General features: G+C 41.9%; 1 protein-coding gene across 13 annotated transcripts in view; it reads left to right on the top strand.

Annotated features, from left to right (window-relative positions):
* The window catches only part of UNC5D (unc-5 netrin receptor D), a 569,825-nt gene that overhangs the window by 355,647 nt on the left and 190,904 nt on the right, over window positions 1–23,274 (top strand). For all 13 annotated transcript variants that reach the window (XM_045460948.1, XM_045460993.1, XM_045460959.1 and 10 more), the window contains exon 4: window positions 1,938–2,041. In XM_045460948.1, coding sequence (XP_045316904.1) covers window positions 1,938–2,041 — 104 coding nt within the window. The remainder of the gene's footprint in view (window positions 1–1,937; window positions 2,042–23,274) is intronic.

Genomic DNA, 23,274 nt, shown 5'->3' with positions numbered 1-23,274 from the left:
CAATCAAGAAAAACAAAATGGCAAACAAACCAAACAAAAATAGCCACAAAAACTCAACCCTTTCCTTTAGCAAACTGAGTGTTCACAAAACTGTTGAAGTCATGCTCACACTCTGTGCTACACTGGTTTCAGTCCAGTCCTGATGAGTGAATGAATCAGAAGGAGGAAGGATTTTTGACTCACAGCTCCCCTGGGGGAAAGCAAAGGAAACTTTGTGGTCAAATGGTGCAGGAAACTGGAGATTTTTCACTCTAGGGTTTATTCACAGTTCTTCACTCATGGTTTTATCAGCAGTCAGGTGACCCTTATCACACTTGCAGTCAGAAATTCTGAATCAGACTTTTAAATACAGTAAACAAACTGAGGGTGAATTAAAAAAAAAAAAAGAAAAAAAATAATAAAAAAAAAAAAAGAAATTCTGAATCATAAGTGCTAATGGCAGTTTATGGATCTGGAATAGAAGGAATCTGGCTTCATGATTTGGGGGGCAGGAGAGAAATGAGAAGAAGGATGTGCCCCCTGCCTGCAATGCAAGTCCTTTTAAGATCTGTTGCCTCGTATATACTCATGAAGATCCCTGAATATATAGCACTACTGACAAAAGGCGTCAGTTGCCTCTGGGAGGGAAAACATTAAGACTAGAATTGGGAAGAAAGTGAATACATGGATGGTTCTGCTTGTTATTCATCCAGTGTTTCTGACTTGCTAAAAGCAAGTTTAATGTATTTATACAATTTGTAAAGATGTAACTGATTCTGGAGCTCTGCTCTTTACAGGGAACATATTTCATGTTAGTGTAAGCACTAAAGAAAATTAAATCAATAAATCCACAGCCTGTAATTTGAGATACTCAATTGAAGAAAAATACATTGTCTGGGAGGGAGGGGGAACCGTTCACATCGAGAAAGACTTGTAAAAGCCGCCTTTGTTTTACTAGTGCAGGATTTCAGGTGATGGCAAGAGTTAAGCCTGTGCCGTAAAATCATCAGTGCTTTGTGACACCTGGCAACAAGCGGAGGCCCACTCACACTTTGGTTCTTGAAGCAAGCGCTCAACTGGAAAGCCACTCAAGCCATGCTTTCTCTCTGAACTCTCTGGGTCCTTCTCCCTAAGAAAGTTTTTGCTGGCTATAGCAGGCAGAGACCGGATGTCAGGAAGCTCTGTGCATTTTTTCCCCCTCGCTGGCATCAATGTTCTCCATGACCACTGGCAAGCCAATTAACCTCCCCGGGCATCACCCTTCCATGTGTAAAAGGTTAATAGTGCAGCTTGTTTGCAAAGTGCCTCGAGCCTTCCATGAAGGGCACTACACCGATACGCAGCATTGCTGTTTGACTGGAGGGCGTTGTATTTTTTAATTATATGTTTGGTTGGATGGCTTATAGATTTCGTAGTGGTTGAATGTTGCCCCATGCTCCCTGGTTACACATAAAGACTAATAGGTAATCTCACTCTATTACCATCTTCTAGAGCCCCCTAGAGGGTTAAGGAAAAGGCAGAGGTTACAGATTAATAATGCATTCTTTAGTTAATAAAAAAAAAATCATGTGCATCTCAACTGCACAATTATGGCTGTGGATGGCAACTTATTAGGTCAAGTGTGTCATCAGATGCTAAGCAGATTATGTTGGCAAAGCCTCAGGAAATGAGTTGTTTTTTGTTTGTTTTCTCTCTGCGCCCCCAGTAAACCTTTCCTCCTTCACGGAAGCATGGAGCATAGGAAGTTCTGTTATGGTTTATTTCAAATATTTGGGAAAACGATTTTCTTATGTCTGGAACTCCTAAAAACAGTGACTCTTCTGTGTCGACCCAGTTTGTGACATTAAGCTCACTATTTGATTGTATTTGGACCACATATGAAGAATATTGGCCCTAGAGTAAATTGTCCTATACCTCACACTTTTGTTGTTGTTGTTGTTTGTTTGTTTGTTTTGCAGATTTAAGGAAAAACTTCGAACAAGATCCACAAGGAAGGGAGGTGCCCATTGAAGGCATGATAGTGCTGCATTGCCGGCCACCCGAGGGAGTCCCTGCTGCTGAGGTAAGACACCAGCCCTGGTCCCAGGAGGGAGAGCAGAGTCCTATGTGGTCATAAGTGAAGTGAAAGAGTCTGTGTCTGGCATTCTTGCTCTCTGGACCCAGTTGCTAAAGGTGAAGATACTGCGAAGGAAGTACGTTGGAAGAGGAGGTTGTCTCTCGCCTACTTTGTTGTTGACACAAAGCTCTTGCGAGGTAGCCTGAGTAGGATTTTGGTCTGTGTTCTTGATTTTGGTGACCTCGGATCTCACGGGTGGCATCCTCTGTGTCCTCAGTCAGTCACCTGGGACACTCTGACATGCACCTTGGGTCATGGCTCAACCTGTCAAGTGAAAAAGTGCCCAGGGAAGGACATGACCCTAGTGCCACAAGTTTCACTAATGTTTGTACTCATCTCTGTTTACTTACAGAACAAACATCCACTGAGCGTTTATTATGCTGTAGGCACTGTGCTGGGCATGGGGAATACAAAAAGTGATGAAGCCACAGGTCTCCTTCACGGTGGGAGTCTAGAATCCAGAGTCACTCTTGGTTTTTGTCCTTGCATGTTTTCTAGGACTTCTCCTATACTATTAGAATCTAATTGTCAATGATGACACATTGTGGTCATGGCAAAGGCTTCCTAAACCTTTCAGGCCCTCTTAAAAAATGTTCTCATAGATGAGTAATACAGTCATGAAGGTAATACTGAGGGTGAAGGGGCGGGGGGAAGTACAAGGAAGGCTTAATAGAATGATAAGTTTATAAATGAAGGCCCGAGTTGAGCAGTAGATAGTTCAGTCGTGGATCTTCTGTGGGAAGCTAGGAAAATGTCTTTAGAGCTGTGGTTTGTTTATTCACTGAGAGGTAGAGATTTAACAAAAAAGAAGAAGAAGCCTTTACCTCACATTTTCGCTAAAATTGCTGTGGGATTTTGTAATTGGAAGGACAAAGGAATCGAGAAAATAAAAGGGAGCGGAAAAACACACACACTTGCATGTTTAGACAGAAAGCATGCTGGGTGGGCACTATTGAAAGCTCAAGTGGTTCACAGAAATGAAGCAAACGGACTTGAAAATTAAAGTGAACATTCCATGCATGATAGGAAATGATTAGAAAGGAAAATGCTTATTTTTAGATTGTTATTTAATGTGAAACAGGAAGGTTTTTGGTCCTTCTCTTGCTACCTTTCCGTGTCTTGCAGAGTGTGCTGTAGTTTCCAGAGCAGGGTGAGAGGCCGCAGGGCATTCAGTGCACAGGGAAACGCATCACTCTCATTCAGGACACCCTACTGCAGTCAGCAGTTTGCTATAAGCACCACCTACCTCTCAAAATCCTGATTTACAAATGTCCATGTGGGGGGCGCCTGGGTGGCTCAGTCAGTTAAGTCAGTCAACTCGGGTCATGATCTCAAGGTTTGCGAGTTTGAGCCCCATGTCAGTCTCTGTGCTAACAGCTGGGAGCCTGGAGCCTGCTTGGATTCTCTCTGTACTTCTGCTGCTCTCACCCTCCCCTTCCTCTCAAAAATAAATAAACCTTAAAAACAAACAAACAAACAGCCAACCAGCCAAACAGAAAAAAACAAATGTCTGTGTGGACAGGAAATCTTGGGGGGGCGGGGGGGGGAGGGGTGATCCCTGTTCAACTCCCTACACCTTCCTATTCTCCCTTTGACAACAAATGACACTTTATTTTAATCATGTTTATGTTATTAGGAATAAATCTCAGAGCCAGGCTGGCTGATATTAAATGAGGGCCATCCCAAGGAGTAGCCAGGGCTACAGGATGGTTGAAAACAGACATTCTGAGCTGAGAATGAGGGAGAGCTGTGTTTTCTACGTTTTGTGTTATAGGATGGATCTGGAGAGTGTTTCGGCTACATTGTGGGTTAATGGGCTATTATGGAGCCCTGACAAGCATTTATATCATCATCTTAATGCAAGAAAGCATCTCAAATCCAAACACCAGGGTTTCCTTGGAATTTATGTGTTGGTTACTACCTATATCTGCACACCAGTATTTAAATTTTTTTTTAAACGTTTATTTATTTTTGAGACAGAGAGAGACAGAGCATGAACGGGGGAGGGGCAGAGAGAGAGGGAGACACAGAACCGGAAGCAGGCTCCAGGCTCTGAGCCATCAGCCCAGAGCCCGACGCGGGGCTCAAACTCACAGTCCATGAGATCGTGACCTGAGCTGTAGTCGGACGCTTAACCGACTGAGCCACCCAGGCGCCCCTGCACACCAGTATTTACAGCTCTCTTAGTGTGTGCAATAGCTTACATGGTTGGTATTACCATCGACATCTGTGTCTTTGCTGATGGGCGGGCAGAATGATAGAAGAAATCAAAAAGGGTAGAGAAGGAAAGGGAAAATGTACATACCCTTCCCCGGTCAGGGTCTCCCATGATGAAGATGTCTGCAGTGTCCATCATGCGGTCTCCAGGTCTGCAAGAGTGCACCACTGTGCTTTCTGACTTCACAGTCAAGTGAGGATCCTGTAGTTAGCTAATGACTCTCCAGGGTGGCAGTGATAGGAACTGTGTTTGGAAATTGATCAGTGATGTAATTGTCACTGTGAGACACCTTCCATTATCTTCTTTGCATGGGAATGTTCCTCCCTCTCCACCACGTGGTTCCCTTGCTGCCCACCTCCTGTGGGGCCATGGGGTCATCACTGGAAGGGGTTGTGGCTAGCAGGGCCACTGGTATCTCAGCGGGTTTTGCCCTGCAGTGGCCTAGGAGGTCTCCTCCTTGACACATCGAGAGGCATCTTGGGGGCAGGTCCAAGTCGTGTTTTCCTAAGACATGTACAATTGTCTTCTCTCTGTAAGGTAGAACTTCCCTGGCAACTAATTCATCTGTTGACCACAGAAGGTGGTTTGTGTAAGCTCAGGAAGAGCTACCCTTTATAGAATGTCCCCATGTGCCAGGTACTGTGTTAAGTGCCTTCGCTGTTGTTTCTCTTGTTTTTATGTTTATTTATTTATTTTTGAGAGAGAAAGAGAGGCAGAGAGAGACGGAGACCGAGAATCCAAGCAGGCTCCACACTGTCAGCGAGGAGCCCGACATGGAGCTCGAACTCCTGAACTGTGAGGTCATGACCTGAGCCGAAATCGAGAGTTGGACGCTTAATAGACTGAGCCACCCAGGACTCCCTTCTCTATGTCATTTCACTTGATTTGCAAGTGAGATGGTAGAAAGTTAGAGGTATTTTCATGTCCATCTTATAGGAACTTGTCCAAGCTCTTGGATGACTAGAAAGTTATTCTAACGTTAAAGCTCAGATCACTTTTTCTTCTCTAATATTTTTTTTGTTTTTAATGAGACTCTGGGTTCATTTAGTTTTCCCCAAGCTTTTTGAAGCTTGAGAGCCCAGAGGCCAGTGGTAACATATCTGTTTGCTATGCTCCGGACCTTCCACCATTAGAAATAGAGATTAAAGGGGCGCCTGGGTGGCGCAGTCGGTTAAGCGTCCGACTTCAGCCAGGTCACGATCTCGAGGTCTGTGAGTTCGAGCCCCGCGTCGGGCTCTGGGCTGATGGCTCAGAGCCTGGAGCCTGTTTCCGATTCTGTGTCTCCCTCTGTCTCTGCCCCTCCCCCGTTCATGCTCTGTCTCTCTCTGTCCCCAAAATAAATAAACGTTGAAAAAAAAAATTAAAAAAAAAAAAAAAGAAATAGAGATTAAAATTTCTTCTAGCTAATATGCCAATCCTAAACCTTCTGTAAATTCTTTGTTCTTTTGTTTCAAATAAGTAATCTGCTGGCAAACCGACGAATAGAGCAGTGATAAAAATAGAGGTGTTGGGAGCTCAGGAGGATGAGGAGCTTGGAGTGGGGCATGTCTAGAACCTCTGTGCTCCCAAGGGCCAGGAGCCTGGGTTTGATGCTGTCCTAGTGATAGGAAGGTACAGGATTTCCAGAGTTACAAGAAGGACGCCATGGAGGAGAAAAGGAGACATATAAAAGGGGAGACAAGAGACCCCAGGGTGATCTCTACCCTTACTACAATTTTTCCTACATTTGGCTGTAGCCATGACAGAGCTCATTGTCATGAAGGGTCAAACACTGACTAGCACTTCCCAATGCTGTGACTGATAGCAATTTACTAGCCACCCTGAACCTCCGATTCCTCATCTGGAAATAGGAATGATATTTTCCTTGTAGGATTGCTGGGAGACAAAGAAGGGGGGGTGGGGAAACAAGAACATTCAAAACAGTCTTTAGTATCAAATAGTAGAGATTATTGTGGTTTATCTTCTTCCTTTTTAGCCTAGTCTTTCATAAAGCTTCACAAACCTTTAATTCTCAGCAAAGATGGAGGGCAGCCTGGTGGTCGGAGAACCAGATTAAAACAGAGACTCTTGTGATATCTGACGCATTTTCAACCCTATGAAAAAACAGTGTGCTTCTCAGACCATCCCTCCTCACCCCAGACTTTACGTGAGCTCTGCCCCTCCAGCCTGGGCCCCCTGTTCTTCCTTCACAAGCTCATCCAAGGACAAAGACCCTTATCAAAAGCTCTCTGCTTCCCTCTCTTTTAATCTATCACATGGAAGAAATAAATGGTTATTGACAGAAGCTGGTGAGTATCTGTGTTTCTGTACCTTGCTTACCTCATTGAAGAGTCTTATGAATGGTAGTCGCAGGAGTAGTAAATACACTTTCTCAAAAGTAGCATATGAATTTGAAGATTCTTACCAGACTCGTTTGCATGCTGGTTTGGATGAAATAACAGGTCACACACTCTTTCCAAAATACCTACGGTTTGAACAGATGATAATTGAACCTTTCCTAAACTCCACGAGCTCCTATTGCTGGATGTATTAGAGCATTTTGTCACTGCAGTTACTGTTAACCTTAGCCTTGGGACAGTTCTAACTAAAGATAGCAACTTTAGTGTTTGACACTTGTTGTTTAGCTAAAACCAATTGGCTCTTTTCAAAACAATTCGTTATCCCACACTGCACTTTTTTATACTCCCCAATTAAATGGAAAATCTATCTTTCATAAAAGTTAGAAATTACGTCCAATGAAAATCCGACATTTTAATGGTTTTCCACAGATTAAAATTGTAGAGTTCTCAATAAACCCTGATTTACTGATGTTGGCCATAAAATGGTTATTGCTGTTAATAAAGCCTGTAAATCTTAACAGGTTATATTTGCCTTGGACAATAAAGCTTGCCATAAAGGCTTAGTGTCTAAGGCTAATTCTGCTCACATCAAGGTAAACAGCCTACTCAAAATAATTCAATGTCTTTGAGAATTAAGGCCCCAAAGCTAAGCGACTGACAGATTCCAGCCTTGAGCCATTGCCTGCCAGGCACTGTTCTTGTTTTAATCTCACCGAGAAGTCATGACCTGCTGGAATTAGAAAACTTAAGAAGGTCAGAGGCCTTAGTCAATGCACTGTGGGTAAGGAGAAGGTTCCCTTCTTTCTGTGGGACACCAAATCAGTTCTGTCATTGACTGATCACTTGGTTGGAATGCTTGTATAGCAAGGGGAGGTTCCAAGAGTGGAGTGAAGGGATGTATTTTCTGTTTCATAAAATGTGTCATGCAAGTATTAGAAGCCATATTATTGTTGAGGGTTGTTGTGAGGGGGGCGGGGAATAAGGACAGGAGTTTGGGGGAAAGGGATCCTTTCCAGATGCCCAGGTGGAAATCAAGTTTTTTGAGAAGCTTTAATTTTGGTACACTTGGTGGACCATTTGACATGCTTTCTAATGTTTGTGGAATTGTGTGTGTGTGTGTGTGTCTCCCTTTTCTAAGGTAAAAGCCAAAAAAAAAAAAAAAAAGATTTTTTAGTCTTTGTGATTAAGCCCTATTAGCCTGGTGTTCTTCCATAGATGGGGTGGAGAAGTGAGCAGTGTCATGATTTTTGAACTGACAGGGTATTGACAAGTGACTGTCCCTTTCCCTATGGTGTGGTTAAACATTGTCCCTGGCTGCTTGCCAGCCTGGCCTGGCTCTTTGATCTTCCTGGAGGTTTTGGGTACTACTAATATTTTTTAATAAAGTCCTTTCCTGCATGAACAAGCCAGAGCAGGGTTTATTATTTGCATTCAAGAATCCCCACATGCATCCACCATGTCTTACTACTTTAAGAATGCCTTTGAACAATACCTCAAAGTGGCCTTTGGAACAAAGCAAGTCACTATGAACTGACATTATGGAATGTTGATATGTTTTTTCTTTGCCTGTAGAATAAGGAGGGGCACTAGAAAACCCTAAGGCCCCTTTCATATCTCTAATTATCGCTGATGTATAAACAGTAGAATCTGCCTGCTATCTATGGCTTGTTTTAATAATTCTGCCCAGACTGGTGCCAGACAGTTTTTTAAGTCAGAAGCCCTTTGCCCCTTATCCCCAGTGAGGGTATTCTTAATGAAGGGTTCATTTGTTTCGAATGTGTTCATTGGCATAAAACCCAGGAGAGAATCTTATGACATTGAACTGTTTAATACAAGAATCACTAGACTATTGTGTTTAACCTCAATCAAACAGACTATGAAATGAGAACTTTATTTTAAAAATAAGACTCTTAATAATTCACAAGAGAAATGTTAAGTGAGGTGCCCAAGTTCTGAAGCAGTGGACCTCAGGTATAAATAATTGATCTAATTTGGTGCAGCCAAAGCGGAGAGAATGTCTAATAGTCCAGATAAACTTTGCTTTGAGGAGACTGACAATGAGGACCTTTGCAGAAAGCCACATTTGATTAGAATGTATAATATTGTAATAGAAACCTAATGGACTCTTAAGAAAAGAGAATGTTGAATTGGTTAAATACTAGTAATTAAGTGCCAGTAAATTACTTCTCTAAAAACATTTCTACCGAAAAAAAAAAAAAAAAAAAAAGAATCGCTATCGTAGGAGAGATGGGAAAATGAAGTTAATGTAAGTTATTTAAAAAGTGAGTTTCAGCCCAAATACCCTCATCATTAATACTGGTCCTTAAGTAAATCTTATCAATGTACTGACTTTCACCTTATCCTTATCTGGGAAGCTCTCTTTCCTTACTGAGGATGAAAATGATAGAAGATATCTGAAGCTTCTGATTTATATTTATTTTCTTTTCTCTTCTTGTTTTCTATTCCTTGGTGGGTAGAACGTGGAAGTTAGAATTACATTGCTCAAAGCCAAGGACAGGGACCCAAGATGAGATTACAAAAGTTGCTTAGCTGCTTTTTTTTTCCCCCTCTTCGTCTCCCATGTTATCTCTACACATTCAGTGTTTTTCATTCCAAGCACTGGTCTCTGGTATTTCCAGTCCTATCTCTGTGTCTCCCCGATTTCCCCTTGCCTGGAATGCTCTTGACCTCCAACATCTACCTGTGGCATGCACCGTCTGGGAGGATCCGTTTTCACCCAGCCGGTTTCCCCACTTCTCCCTTGGCCACCCCAGCTGACCCTGGTCTCTCTTTCTTAGAGACCCCTAATCTAATTGGTGTGGACTGCTCAGGGAAGGATGGCATTTTCTCCCTCCCCTGAAGACTTTCATAGCACATTGCTTGGAATGTTTTGTTTTGTTCTTCTCCCATCTTCTTGTGTTTAACTTTTCATGATTGTATGTCCTATTTCCTGAAGGTAATTCCCTTCATGATAGCAAATGCAAATTACACTTTTCAGTGTCCTTTCCCACCCCCCTTAGCAGATAACACAAATGTACCTGGGGATGTAGTAGGTACCTGGCAAGCATTTGTGACTTAATGGATGAATATTCACACAACTGCTGTGTGGTACACATAGTAATAAACTCTTAAATTTATCACTTTGAATTTTACATAGATTTTCATGTATATTGACTCATTGGATTCTTAAAGCTACAATTTGTAGGTAGGCAAATAAAGCAAGATCTCTGTTGTTTATTTATTATTGAACTGTAGTTGGCCTACAATATTCTGTTGGTTTCAGGTATACAACATAGTGATTCAACATTTATATACATTAGGAAGTGATTGCTACCGTAAATCTAGCTGCCATCTGCCACCATACAAAGGTGTTATGTATTATTGACTATATTCCCTATGCTGTACATTGTGTCCCTGTGCCTTATTTATTTTATAACTGGAAGTTTGTATCTTTTAATCCCCTTCCTTTATTATGCCTTTCCCCCCCGCCAACCCATCCCACCTGGCTAACACCAGACTATTCCCTGTATCTGTGAGTCTGTTTCTGTTTTGTTTGTTCATTTGGTTTTTTGTTTGTTCGTTTTAGATTCCACACCTAAGTGAAATCATAACAGCAATAGTCCTTGTCTATCTGACTTATCTGGCTTAGCATAATACCTTCTGGGTCCATCTATGTTATCACAGATAGCAAGGCTTCATTTAATGGCTGAGTAATATTCCATTGGATATATATACCACATCTTCTCTATCCATTTATCTACTGGTGGACCTTAGGTTGCCACCTTATCTTGGCTACTGTGAATGCTGCCGTGAACACAGAAATGCATATATCTTTTCAAATAAGGGTGGTTTTTCTTTTTTTTCATTTTCTTTGGATAAATACCCACAAGTAGAATTACTGGATGATATGGTAGTTCTATTTTTCTGAGAATTTTCTGAGAAGCCTCCATACTGTTTTTCGTAGCCATTGTACCATTTTTCCTTCCTGCCAACAGTAGTGAGTGTTGTCTTTTCTCTACACTGTTGCCAATACTTGTTATTTCTTGTCTTTCTAAATAATACCCTTTCTAAGAGGGATGAGGTGATACCTCATTGTGGTTTTGATTTGCATTGATTAGTGGTGTGAAGCATCTTTTCATGGGCCTGTTGGCCATCTTTGTCTCCCTTGGAGAAAGGTCTTACGCAGGTCCTCTTGTCAATATTTTTAATTGGATTGCTTTTTTGGTTTTATTTTTCTTTGTTTGATGTTGAATTGTGTGAGTTCTTTATATATTTTGGATATTAACCCCTTATCAGCTATATTGTTTGCAAACATGTTCTCTCATTCAGTAGGTTGTCTTTTCATTTCACTCACAGTTTCCTTTGTGGTGCAAAAGCTTTTTGGTTTAATGTAGTTCCATTTGTTTATTTTTGTTTTTTATTGCCATTGCTTGAGGAGACAGATCCAAAAAAATATTGCTTCGACTGATGTCCAAGAGCTTGCTGCCTAGGTTTTATTCTAGGAGTTTTATGGCTTTTGGTCTTTAATCTATTTTGAGTTGATATTTGTGTATGATATAGGACACTAGTCCAGTTCCATTCTTTTGCATGTAGTTGTCCAGTTTTCTCAACATCATTTATTGAAGAGACTGTCTTTTTCCTATTGTATATCTTTCCTCTTTTGATGAATATTGACAATGTAAGTTTGGGTTCATTTTTGGACTCTCTATTCCATTGATCTGTGTGTCTGTTTTTGTGCTAGTTTTGATTGCTATAGTTTTGTAGTATAGTTTGAAATCTGGAAGTGTGATGCCTCCAGCTTCATTTTTCTTTCTCAAGATTGCTTTGGCTGTTTGAGGTCTTTTGGGGTTCCATACAAGTTGTAGGATTATATATTCTAGCCCTGTGAAAAATGCCATTGGTATTTTGAGAGGGATTGCAGTGAATCTGTAGATTACTTTGAGTAGTATGGACATCTTAACAGTATTAATTCTTCCAATCCATGATCATCATATATTTTCCATTTATTTGTGTCATGTTCGGTTTCTTATATCAGTGTCATAGTTATCAGAGTACAGGTCTTTCCCCTCCTTGGTTAAGTTTACTTCTAGCCATTATACTTTTTTTTTTTAATTCAATGGAAAATGAGACTATTTTCTTAATTTGTCTTTCTGAGAGTTCATAGTGCAATAACTCTATTTATAGAGTCCTTTATTCCATATGTAAATGAATGCAGAAACTACAAGATAGCTAACACTCATTGCATATGCACTCTGTGCCAGGCACTGTTCAGTGAATCCTCCAGACAGATCTCTGAGGTAGATGGTAATCACCTGTCAGTTTTGTAAATAAGGTGACTGAGGCGCAGCCAGGTGAAGCAAATGTGTACTTGAGGGCACATTTACTGAATGATTGAGCCAATGATTGAACCCAGATAACCTGGCCTCGGAGCCTATTCTCTTAAAATTCACCCGATGAAGCTTCTTTATGTGTCAGACATTGCGTGCTGAGTACCAACGGAGTGACATACATGCCTGTCGTTAACTAGTCCACCATCTTGTTTCATGCATATACAGCTGTAAGTATTAAAGTAAGATAATGGCATTTATAAACATACAGGACTGTGTGTGCACACATGCAAACCTACTGTATGTCCTCCATTTTATCACTCATGTCTCTGAGTACAGGTCTGGCTCTATTGCTCCCCATTTGCAGTTAAACCCCATCACTTGATGGCATTGGCATCTGCATTGTGTTCAAGTTCAGAGATGGTTTTGCAGAGCAGCTCAGTGCCAGTAACAACTTGGGAGGGGACTTTGATGGGATACAGAAAGACTGCTGACGGAATATCTCTTTAACCTGCTCTCCATTTTTTTTCCCTGATAGGAAATGACATCCTTTATCCTTTCAAAAAAATAAAATAAAATCTGCATATTGTGTTTAAGGTTTCTCAAATTGAGAGAGGAAGCAAATGGATCACGAGGGAAAGCAGTTTGGAGGAAAAAAACAGAAGGCTAGCAGTCAATCAATCAGTAGTAAAAAATTTAAAGAAAAACACATAAGGCAAGGAAATGTATGATTTCTAAATTAACCTAATGAAGGCATAGAGCTATTTCTCTGTCCTGTGCCTTTTTTTCACAGTTTAGCAGCAATAAACAGTCTTTATATCTTGAATTATGCAGAAGCAAAAGCAGTCTGGGAGGCCTCCACATAAAGAGCTGCAGTTCTGTAATTCAGCAGTAATGCTCCATGGGCATGAATCAAGAACTCCATCCCGATCCTGCTGAGACAGCATGGATTTTAATGTTCCTGTGAAGCACACCACACACCCTCCTGATTCACTTAGTAAATGCTTTTGTTTTGTAAGCAGACCTTATTAAAACAGAAACGACCGACCACTACTGTAACAGCTTGTACTGGTCATCTTTTGCAGTGATACCCAAATCCTAACTGCTGTCCGTACAGTCTGTTGGGGAGGAAAATGCCACCTTCTGGAATGCCTTTTGTTTGTAGTTAACTGTGGGTGACTAGAAGGTGCATCAGCACCATGGGCAGTTCTTCACGTAACTGCTAGTGAAATAGAGCATGCCCATTTCGGCTTCGTGGGGTAAAGACCTGCAGACTAAGCACCTGCCTGCAGGTACTATTGAGATCCACCAGCTGATATTATTGCAGTTTAGCTTCAGTTCCAGACTCTGTGACTGCTGAAAGAATCCTAGGTAGGCCTCTTTCATTGCACCACACAGCTCTCAAACTTCTCCACTTTGTAACATCGAAAGGAGCTGTGATCTCTCCCCTGGAGCCACCTTAGATTCAGTGCAGTAACTGCTAGTGAAAGTGTGACTTATTGAAACTCCCAGAACTTCGGTTTGTGTGAATTGCAGTGGCTTACACACCACAGATTACAGGCTCACCACCCTGGTTTAGCAGCTGCACGGCTCAAATCCACACAGAATTCAGATTCCCTTGGCTATATCAGTTAAGCTTCCAGAAAGGAAGGAAGGAAGAAAGAGAAAGAGGAAGGAAGGAAGGGAGGGAGGGAGGGAGGGAGGAAGGAAGATGGAGGGAGGGAGGAAGGAAGGAAGGAAGGAAACTCCTCTTCCATGAATTCTGGTTTAAGTATAACGGAGTCTTTCTTGACTCTGCTTTAGTTACATTGGAACTGTTCTTTTAATTGTTGATTCAGTATTGACCTAGAGATCTGGCTGTCAGTCCTTGCAACAGAATCTCTATAGGTGTGTTTACTAATCATGTGCAATATTCCTCACTCCTGCATGAACTGGCTCCTCCTAGTTACAAGTGATGGTTTAAACCTTGATTTCTGTGTGCAGGGAAGAGTCAGACTGATGATTCATGTGTTGGCTCCACAGTATCATTTGGAGATCACCTTTAGGAAGCAGCTCTGGCATGCCACTTCAGGGAAACGAAAGAACAGCTGTGTAATCACCCCCCATATTTGATAGGCATCACTCTGGTGCATCAATTGTGTGTGAGGCTGGGTGGTTCGTTTAATCTTTCCTTTTGACATAGTCATCAATGCACTGCCTGAAATACTGCCTGAAAATCTGGTATGTTTAGAAGGAGTAAAGTATTATGTGATAATGGACATTGTATATTTCCCTGGGAAAATGTTGTCTCTTGATGGCCAGGGGACTCACATTCTCATTTTTATTTACTTTTATTTATCTGTTTATTTTTTATGTTTATTTTGAGAGAGAGAGAGAGAGAGAGAGAGACAGCATACATGAGCATGGGAGGGATAGAGAAGGAGAGAGAATCCCAAGCAGGCTTCGCACTATCACCACGGAGCCCGACTCGAGGCTCTATCTCAGGAACCAAGAGATTATGACCTGAGCCAAAATCAAGAATCAGATGCTTAACTGACTGAGCCACCCAGGCTCTCCAACATTCTCATTCTTAATTAAATCATTCAAATAATAGGCAGCATGAATTGGTGCTCTGGAGAGATAACAGGAAAAAAGGATAACAAAGCTAACGGGAGAAGAAACCTCAAAGTAGAGATGGGAGTTGAACCTCAAAGTAGAGATGGGATTGTGTTTATATGCCATTTTGCTCCATCTTGTGACTTTCCAAGATAATAGACTCCCCATTAATGGGCGTCGTTGTTGGTTATCATATATTGAGGACTACAAGCCAGGCTGTAGGCACTTACCGTATGTCATCGATTTCAGTCTCTCAGATGAATTATCATTTCCCTTTTACGGGTGTGGAAACTGAGGCTTCGGTGAAATAAATTCCCCAAAGTCACCTTAGGAAGTAAGAGGACTAGTTCTCTTTGGTTTCAAAGCCCAAATCTTAAGATAAACCAACAGAGTCTCTTGTTATTTACCATATACCATGCACTTGGGAAGCAAGGAAATCGAGATTCCAGCAGAGATATACCTGATTCCGATGTCGAGTCCTTTCTGTACCATCACAGTACCCACCCACTGGTGCTGGGTCAGCTTCGTTGTATCGGATATCAGAGCATGACTTAAAGACGATTCATGGACGGTCTCTAGGGTGGTCTAATACAGCTTTAATCTGTTGTTACTTTAAAAGATGGCATACAACAATAAATGACAGATGATCTTTATTCCTGACTAGCTCAAGCATCCAATAAATGGGATAAATATGTAAATAACTATCTAAGACAGTGTGCTACCTATAACACTAACAACAATAAAAGAGGAGGTGTACAATTATTTTTGTTGGCCAGAGCGGTCAACCAGGACTTTGCAAACTACAGTCCCCACACGGGTCTTTGAAGGACGAGGAAGAGAGCGTTGCAGTGTAAAGTCCTACAGAAGTGTCAAGGCGCAAGATCAGCGTGGTCAAAAGCACACAGCTACGAAACAGCATGGTTGGCCAGGAAGTAGTTACTGTTGTTTTGAGAGAGCCTAAGGAACAAGTAGAAGAATCACTGGTATGGAGACTGTACATGGTAGGCAGGGGTCAGATCCGAGGAAGCCTCGTCTGCCATCCTGAAAAACTGATTTTTTTGCTCATAAGTGGTAGGGAGCCACTGAAGGATTTGAATCGGAGAAGGGAGATAGCAGATTGATTTGTCTGTTTCTTCAGTGTCCGTATTGTTTTTTAGTTCAAGGACCCGGTAATGAGACTGTAACAGGAAAGCCTAGAGGAGGTTTTAAATACATATATGTCCGTGTCATTGTTGGCACTTTTTAAAAGCCACTTACTTAGAAATAATTGTGAACTTGCAGAGTAGTCTCGAGAATGAGAATGGGAAATCGACAGCAGAAGCCTGCTTTCCACGGCATACGCTGCCACGCGCCCTGACTGCTGTCACTGCCTCCATCGCCCCGGCAAGTGGCCGACCTGGCTTTCCAAACCCTCTTGTCGTTTCTGCTGATGGGAGGAGGTGTCGGTGATGCAGACACTTGTGTGCCCCGGCCTTGGTGCCGCGGCCTCCAAGCACGATAGCCTCGACTCACTTCATTCTCGCACCACAGCTTTCCTAAAGGGTGCCCTCCCCTTCCCTGACTGAGAACAAAAGTAGCCGTGGAAGAGAGGGGTCAAAGATCTTGATGTCAGTAGATGCCCCGGCACTAGCCCTTCACCTCTGTGTTCAGCCTGGGCTTCCCGAACTATGTGACAGAGCCTTTGAGGTGGCCTTTCCCTCCTCTGTGCTTCCTCCACATTTTCCTTCAAACATGAGATCCTTCCATTTGCCAGTGACTTTGAGCCCATCAGAGGCATGTGCGAAAGTCGGGCTTTTCAAGCTGTACCACGTTGTTAGGGCATTTCACTAAAGCCTGGGTCCCTGGGTCCAGGGCAGACAAAGGACAGTGGAGTGTTGTCATTATTGTTTCTAGGAGGCAGGATCTTTTCATCCAGATAATGTGGATATCCTCTCAAAGGTTCTTTGGAACCACAGTCGTGGAAAGAGCTTTTGTTTTCTCTCAGATTACCTCTGCAACTCATCATGTGGAGTTTCTCCTCACATCCTACCCTTTCCCCATTGTCTCGATTACCCTTTGCATTTGATTTCACCCTGTACTCATTTGTTCAGTTGGGCGTATTCAGTCAAGTCTCCTCGTGCTATTATGGTTTGCCTTACCTCCTGCATTGAGAGTGCAGGGACCATTATTCCTTTGATTTGCCTGCTTTAAAGTCTAAAATCTGCCTCGCATTCACTTCTATACCTGCGCCTAATCATGCTCTTATTACTGGGTTTTCATCACTGAGTTTTCTGGTTTCTATTGACTTTCTGGCTCCCAGAAGCCGCGATAGATCCCCGAAGCAATTGAGGACAGCTTCTATCAGAGATCATTCCTTTCTCTTTTCTGATGCTGGTCACTCAGTACTTAACTCTGACTTGGACCCAGGGGAGCATAGAACAGAGCAGCGTTCTGAGCCTAATCACTCTTCACACGTGGGGCCTCATACTCCTTTGCTGGGGGCGCCGCCTTGCTCTGTGCAGGATGTTCAGGGGCATTCTTGGCCTCCACCCATTAGAATCTAGCAGCACCTCCACCCTCACACCCCATTTTGTGACAACCAGAAGTGTCTCCAGACGTTGCCAAATGTCGCTCTTAGTCGAGAATCCCTGAGACACAGCCTCCTTGGTGTAGTTTACAATCTCCCCAAGATGCTATGTGCAGTGCCTGATACACTGGCTGTCATAGAGCGGCTACTCAATAATTTTTTGTTGGATTGAGCCCCACATCAACCGATAGCTGTTAACATATGCCTGCTGGCCTGTGATGACATTTAGGCAGTGGAAACCATGCCATATTCATCTCTTTATAGCCAGCCCCTCGCACAGAACCTGGCATGTAATAGGCACTCAGAAAATATATGTCAAGGGAATGCTTAAATGAGAGGAGTAGGCAGGAAGCTCTAGTGAAAATGATTGTTAGATTTTGCTGATTAATCAAGGAGTTACACGTATTGGGTGGGCATGAGCTGGACTGTGAAGGATGAAATGAATATGTACAAGAGACGGATGAACAGAAAATTGGTATGAGAAACACAGTGGTCAGGCAGATATAAGTTCTGTTCCCTACAGAGTGGTCTCGGCTTTACTCTGCCTCTACTCCTCCACATGAAAAAAAAAAAAAAAAAGCCACATAACTGTAGACTGCATCCAGGGTCTTAAACTGGTGGGTCAACAATACACCCTGGATGAATCCCATTGGGCCACTACCATGCAGAGGAAGTCAGCTCAAAGCAGGGAGCCTGCTGACAACCCCAAAAGGTGGATAGCGGGGAGAACAACATATTCCTGGAGTGTGTGCCTTAGTTTCCGCTGGGGGGGGGGTGGGTTCCCGTCAAAACCCAGGGTGTCCACACTCCCCCATAGCTCCACTTGCCATGACTGCAGAGGAGATGTGACATGTTGAAGGCAGGAGACCTGGGTCCCTCCCAGATCCCCCCTCTCAACCTCATAACTAGGAAAGTTAAAGTCCTTTGGAGTTTCTTTAAATGGAGCTGTTAACCTTTCCTACTTGAAAGGCAAGGTTTTGGACAAAACAGTCTTTTGAAGGTCTCTTAATATCCGAGGGAGGCATCATTTACTATCAACATGTTACTAAAAACGTGTATCTTGGAATCTTAAGTAAGGCTGGTGTGGTTCAATCCAAGCCCCTCCTTTTAGTAGCTGCACGATCTTGGGCTAATTCTGTAACCTTTCTGAGCTTCAGGGCCCTCATATGCAAAATGGGATGATAATGCCTCATGAGGTTACTGTGAAGATTGGCTTAACCTAGTTAATACCTTTTTTTTTTTTTATGTTCATTTATTTTGAGAGAGAGAGGGAGGGAGGGAGAGGGAGCCTGAGAGCGGGAGGAGCAAAGAGAGGGAGAGAGAGAGAGAATCCCAAGCAGGCAACGCACTGTCAGCACAGAGCCCTATGTGGTGCTCAGTCTCACAAACCATGAGATCATGACATGAGCTGAAACCAAGAGTCACAGACTTAACCAATTGAGCCACCTAGGAGCCCACACTTAGATAATCTCTTATAGCATTTACTTTGATTCTTAGCACATAGCATAGTAAATGGCTGTTATTAGTTATTGGCTATCGTTGGATTAGACAATGGAATCTATTAATGCTTTAATTTTCCTCTCTGTCCATAGCATCCCATAGCAAGTTTGAGCAACTATCTGTGGCTCTGTGTTACTCTCCCACTGTGTGTAACATGTTGTGGACATGAGGTCATGTTGAGGTTTGCCTCCATTTTTCCCTCCTCCTAAAACCGTGTGGTTCAACTTCATCCCCACAACTGTAATAGCTCATCATTTCCAGTCAGGGATAATTCATTCTTTCCAAGCGATCACGATCTCTCTCAATTTTAGGGACGTAGCAACCATTGGGACCATGTTTTCTCAGTGACAAATCCATTTACTTTCAAAGAAAAACAGTGAAGAATGTGAACAACTTGATTTTGTCATTGGAGATGCTCTGTACCAGTCAAGGTGGAAGATCCACAATCAATATGACTAATGGATCCAAGCTCTAAGTGATAGAGTCAGCAAAAAGGATAAATTATCACTTCCCCCATGCCTCCAGGATGGTAATTTCTTCTCGCTGCCTGTTCTGTGATAGCCAGCGCCGTGTTCTCCATGGTGGCTGTCAGACCAATCACAAGCCAAGGCTGGGAAGCACTTGGTCAATACATCCAGTGTGTCAAGCTTTGAGTCATTTTTATGTTTGTTTGTTCCTGTTATTACTTTCTTTGGCTGAGTAAAATCTCTATTACTTTGGGCTCAGGAACAGAGAATGTGCTGTGAACACCCAAGGCGTGCATTTTATTTTATTTTTATTATTTTTTTGTGATGACTTCATTATTCCCTCATGCCTGAGTTTTTCCAAAATTGTTTTTCTCCCTTCCTCTCTCTTTCAGCATCCTCTTCTTTGCTTTCACCGTGTATTCATTTGAGCTGCACAGTAGTGAGCTCATGCCATGCCTTGGCCTTTCTCCTTCAGATCAGTGAATGGTTCCCAGGCTTCTAAATTCACAGACTTCGTAAAATTACTCCCTTCACCCTTCCCTAAGAAGAGGGACTGACTGCTGCCCACTTTTAACTGTTTTTTTTTTTTTTTGGGGGGGGGGGGTGGTGCGGTCAGGGAAGGATGTGAAGATAGAATAACAGCCATTTTCCGTAACCATAATGCCATCGGGAAAAGGACATTTAAAAACAACACACAATCTAAGAATTGCACATTTTAAAGAAACATTGCTTTATAATAAATTCATCGTAGTATTCTCATTTTGCAAAACTAAAAAAAAAAGTCATTACGGACAATGCATTTTGTGAATGAATGATGTCGGTCGCCATCCTCAAGAAACGCTGGTGGAGAACAGTGGCAGAGACCATCTAGAGCTGACTCAGAAGTTGAAGATTCCTTTAGTTCTTTGACCAGTTCCTATGCATTACTCTCATTTTCAGGAATACCTCTCTCAACATTTTGTTGATGCTCTTGCAATGAAATCATCACTGCCCAGGAGAGAAATAATTTTATATTTGCCTTAAAAGCTGCACATCGGAGTTTGTGTAGATATCCATGAGAACGTCACATGGAGCAGAGCCCACGAACATGTCAAGCCCTTTGGTAAACACACGTGTTACATGAGTGAACTGTGAATTGCCTTTAAGATTGACAGCGTGTATCATTCATTCATGACATGCATGACCCGTAATGTTTGTTTTGCTTTTGCATTTGACATAGGAGGTCTGAGTTTTGGGAATCAACAGACAAGAATTCAAACCCTCCTTCTGACAGTCACTGGCTGTGTGATCTTGGACAAATTCCTTTCCCTAAGCTGATTTCTTCACCGGCAGGAATGAAAGTAGTGATGATGCCCCCGTCTGGATTGTTCTAGGATTTGAATGAAAGGAAGTATGTAAAAATGACTGGTACACTGCTTGGCACATAGCTTTATGGGATATCCACACATTTCCTTGCAGTTAAGCAAGCACGTTTCTTTAAGGGAAAACCTGGGCATCTTAAAACCATTCACAGTATCTCCAAATTAACTAATTGCTGTGGTTCTTCCCTCTCCACAGTCAGCCAGCTGTTTTGAGTCACATCCCATATATGTATTTGCCTTAAACCTCCTTGTTAATTTATTCTTTAAAATAGGGCCTTTTCAATTACGGGAATGTTAATTATTATTTATCACTCCTTAATTATTGTAATCGACTACACGCTTATTTTGAGTACGCGTGTGTGTTTCAAGCCAACCGTCTGTGAACTTCAGTCTCTGATAGTCGTCTGTTTTCTACCGTCACCATTTCCTTTCCAGCCCTGATGTGTGCTGTGCAGCTGCTTTACTGACAAACATAAACTTCTCTTGATTTTTGAGTGTTCTGCAGAGGTCGGTACAGTATTATAAAATATCTTTAAAACTCTATCACTTGAAAAAAATGTTAGGAATGTGCCTTTCAGATACTCTTTTATCAAATGTTTAACACAGGGTTTGGCACTTTAATGGGCTCTCCTCGGTGTTCTAGTGGATATCTACATAAACTCTGATGGTTTATTTACTACTGTAGCTTTTAATGGAAATGTAAAATAATTTCTCTTCTGGGCAGTACCGATTTCATTGCAAACACATCAACAAAATGTGAAATCCACATAAAAAAGCAAAGTTGGAAGGAAGTATCACTAAAGCGGAGAGAGTCATTGCTACATATTTCAGATGGGCTGGTGTATTTATGGTTCTCCTACACATACTGTAAAATGTAATGTGGCAAGATTGCTGTATTGTAATAAAACAATGTGGTGCTTGCTGGAGGAAAAAAAAGGGGGGTGGTGGTGAATTATAGTAGTCATTGTACCTTGTTTCCCGTTATTGAAAATGGAGTATGATTATTGAATGCGTGCAGTGTGCATTTTACACACTTAGTTATAGATCTTGGTTTTTATGTGTGCCTGGAATATCAATATTTGCTTTACTTTTAAGGAACATTAGTTACAAATACAATAAGTGTGTTTCATTTTTCATTGAAGACATACCAGCTTCACTTTTCAAGTCAGAGTGTGCAATATATGTCTCAATGATTATTGATCTAAAAGCCCCGTTGAAAGTAAGCAAGGCTCGTTTTGTAATAAGCAAACACGTGTGTTGCTGCTATTCTCTGAAACCCATGAAGCTGGAGTGAGTGGCAATAAATAAGAGTTTAATTAAATTGCTCCTTGGCAGATAGCAGGGCTGTCTTTCAGCTGTGGTTTAGAACCTGTGGGGTCTCTTTTTCCTCTTGATGTAAGTGTGGCATTCTCATTAATACTATGGGAACCGTATGCAGTAAGGGGGCAGCTGACCCCATGTTCCATTGTGTCTGAAAATACCACGTGGAATTTCCTCCCTCGGGCTACTCAGAAAAAAAAAAAAAAAACGAAAGAAGGAAATCTCCATGTTTAAGAAAGTCTCAAGGCATAAACTCTAGGCATTACTTTCCGTAGCGTCCAGGTGCCAAAATAATCATAATATCTTAGAAATCCTCAAAAAATGTCCATTTGTGTTTCGCATAGGACTTAGTTTCAAATTGTAATTATAACCGAAAGATTAAAATAGAGCCTCCCGTTGGAATTTGACTCTGATTAGCTATATGCATATATGTGATTATGGTGCTTGGTAAACCATGGAAACCATGCTCCTAGGCTAGAAATGAATGAAAATGATTAATTAGATTCTGTAAGGTGTTGCGTTTATAGCAGGGCACATGTAGCCTTCAGCTCATTTGGGTTCAAAGCCATCTGAAAGATAGGAGTGCTTGAAAATGATTAAAGCAGAGCTAGCAAGGTACAATTTCCACTTGCTGTGCTGCTATTACTTTCCCTAGAGCACCGACTACGAATATGTATCATCCAGACATCCTCAGTGTGCTGGCAAGAGATATTTCATTATTGCTTTGTACGAGTTCAAACACTTTCAGGATAATACTGTCAGGCAAACCTACGTATACATGTAGAGCCCAGATCTGTATATGACATTGCCTGTCTGGTTTGTAATTTCTGGTGTGTTTGCCCAGACATCTGACCTGTTGGTACTAGAGATATAACTCACTTAGTAAGATTCTACAGACTGGTGCTTAGCATGTTGGCGAACGCTCAGTGCTCATAACCTAGTGTGTGCTAACTCTAAGTTTCCATGGAAACTGATGACCCACTCTCACTTACCCTCCGACACCCATCCACTAGGAAATGGTTAGAAAGACAATAACTATGTTCATATTTCTAAATTAAGTGCAGCTGTGAACAAATTTTTTCGGGTATTTTTAAACCCAAAATAAAAAGAAGTGAAAAAAAAGCTCTCCATAAGTTCTATCATGTTAGCCTCTTCCTCCCTAATTCGTCTTACCAGCTTTATACACACCCTCTAGAGTAAAACCCAATGACCTTTAAGGTAGAGTTACGGGTACCGAACAATAACGTTCAGACATAATCACCTGTCTTAATTAATCTAGTAATTTCTGCCCTAATTTGTTTGATTCATCACCTTGCAGTGACAGAGGAGCAAAGGGTTTACAGATTCTTAACATACCTGGGGCATCTTTATTGTATTAATTCGTCAGGATGCCCCTCCTAGCATTCATGCAGTCTTTTGCCCTGGTGAATAATTTATAGTACGTGGGTCGTCTTCTGCCTGAGAAGGCAGCCATCTTTACTTAGCA

This window comes from Leopardus geoffroyi, chromosome B1 (genome assembly GCF_018350155.1).
Source record: "Leopardus geoffroyi isolate Oge1 chromosome B1, O.geoffroyi_Oge1_pat1.0, whole genome shotgun sequence".
NCBI lineage: Eukaryota > Metazoa > Chordata > Mammalia > Carnivora > Felidae > Leopardus > Leopardus geoffroyi.
This window is presented reverse-complemented; position numbering and strand designations above follow the sequence as displayed.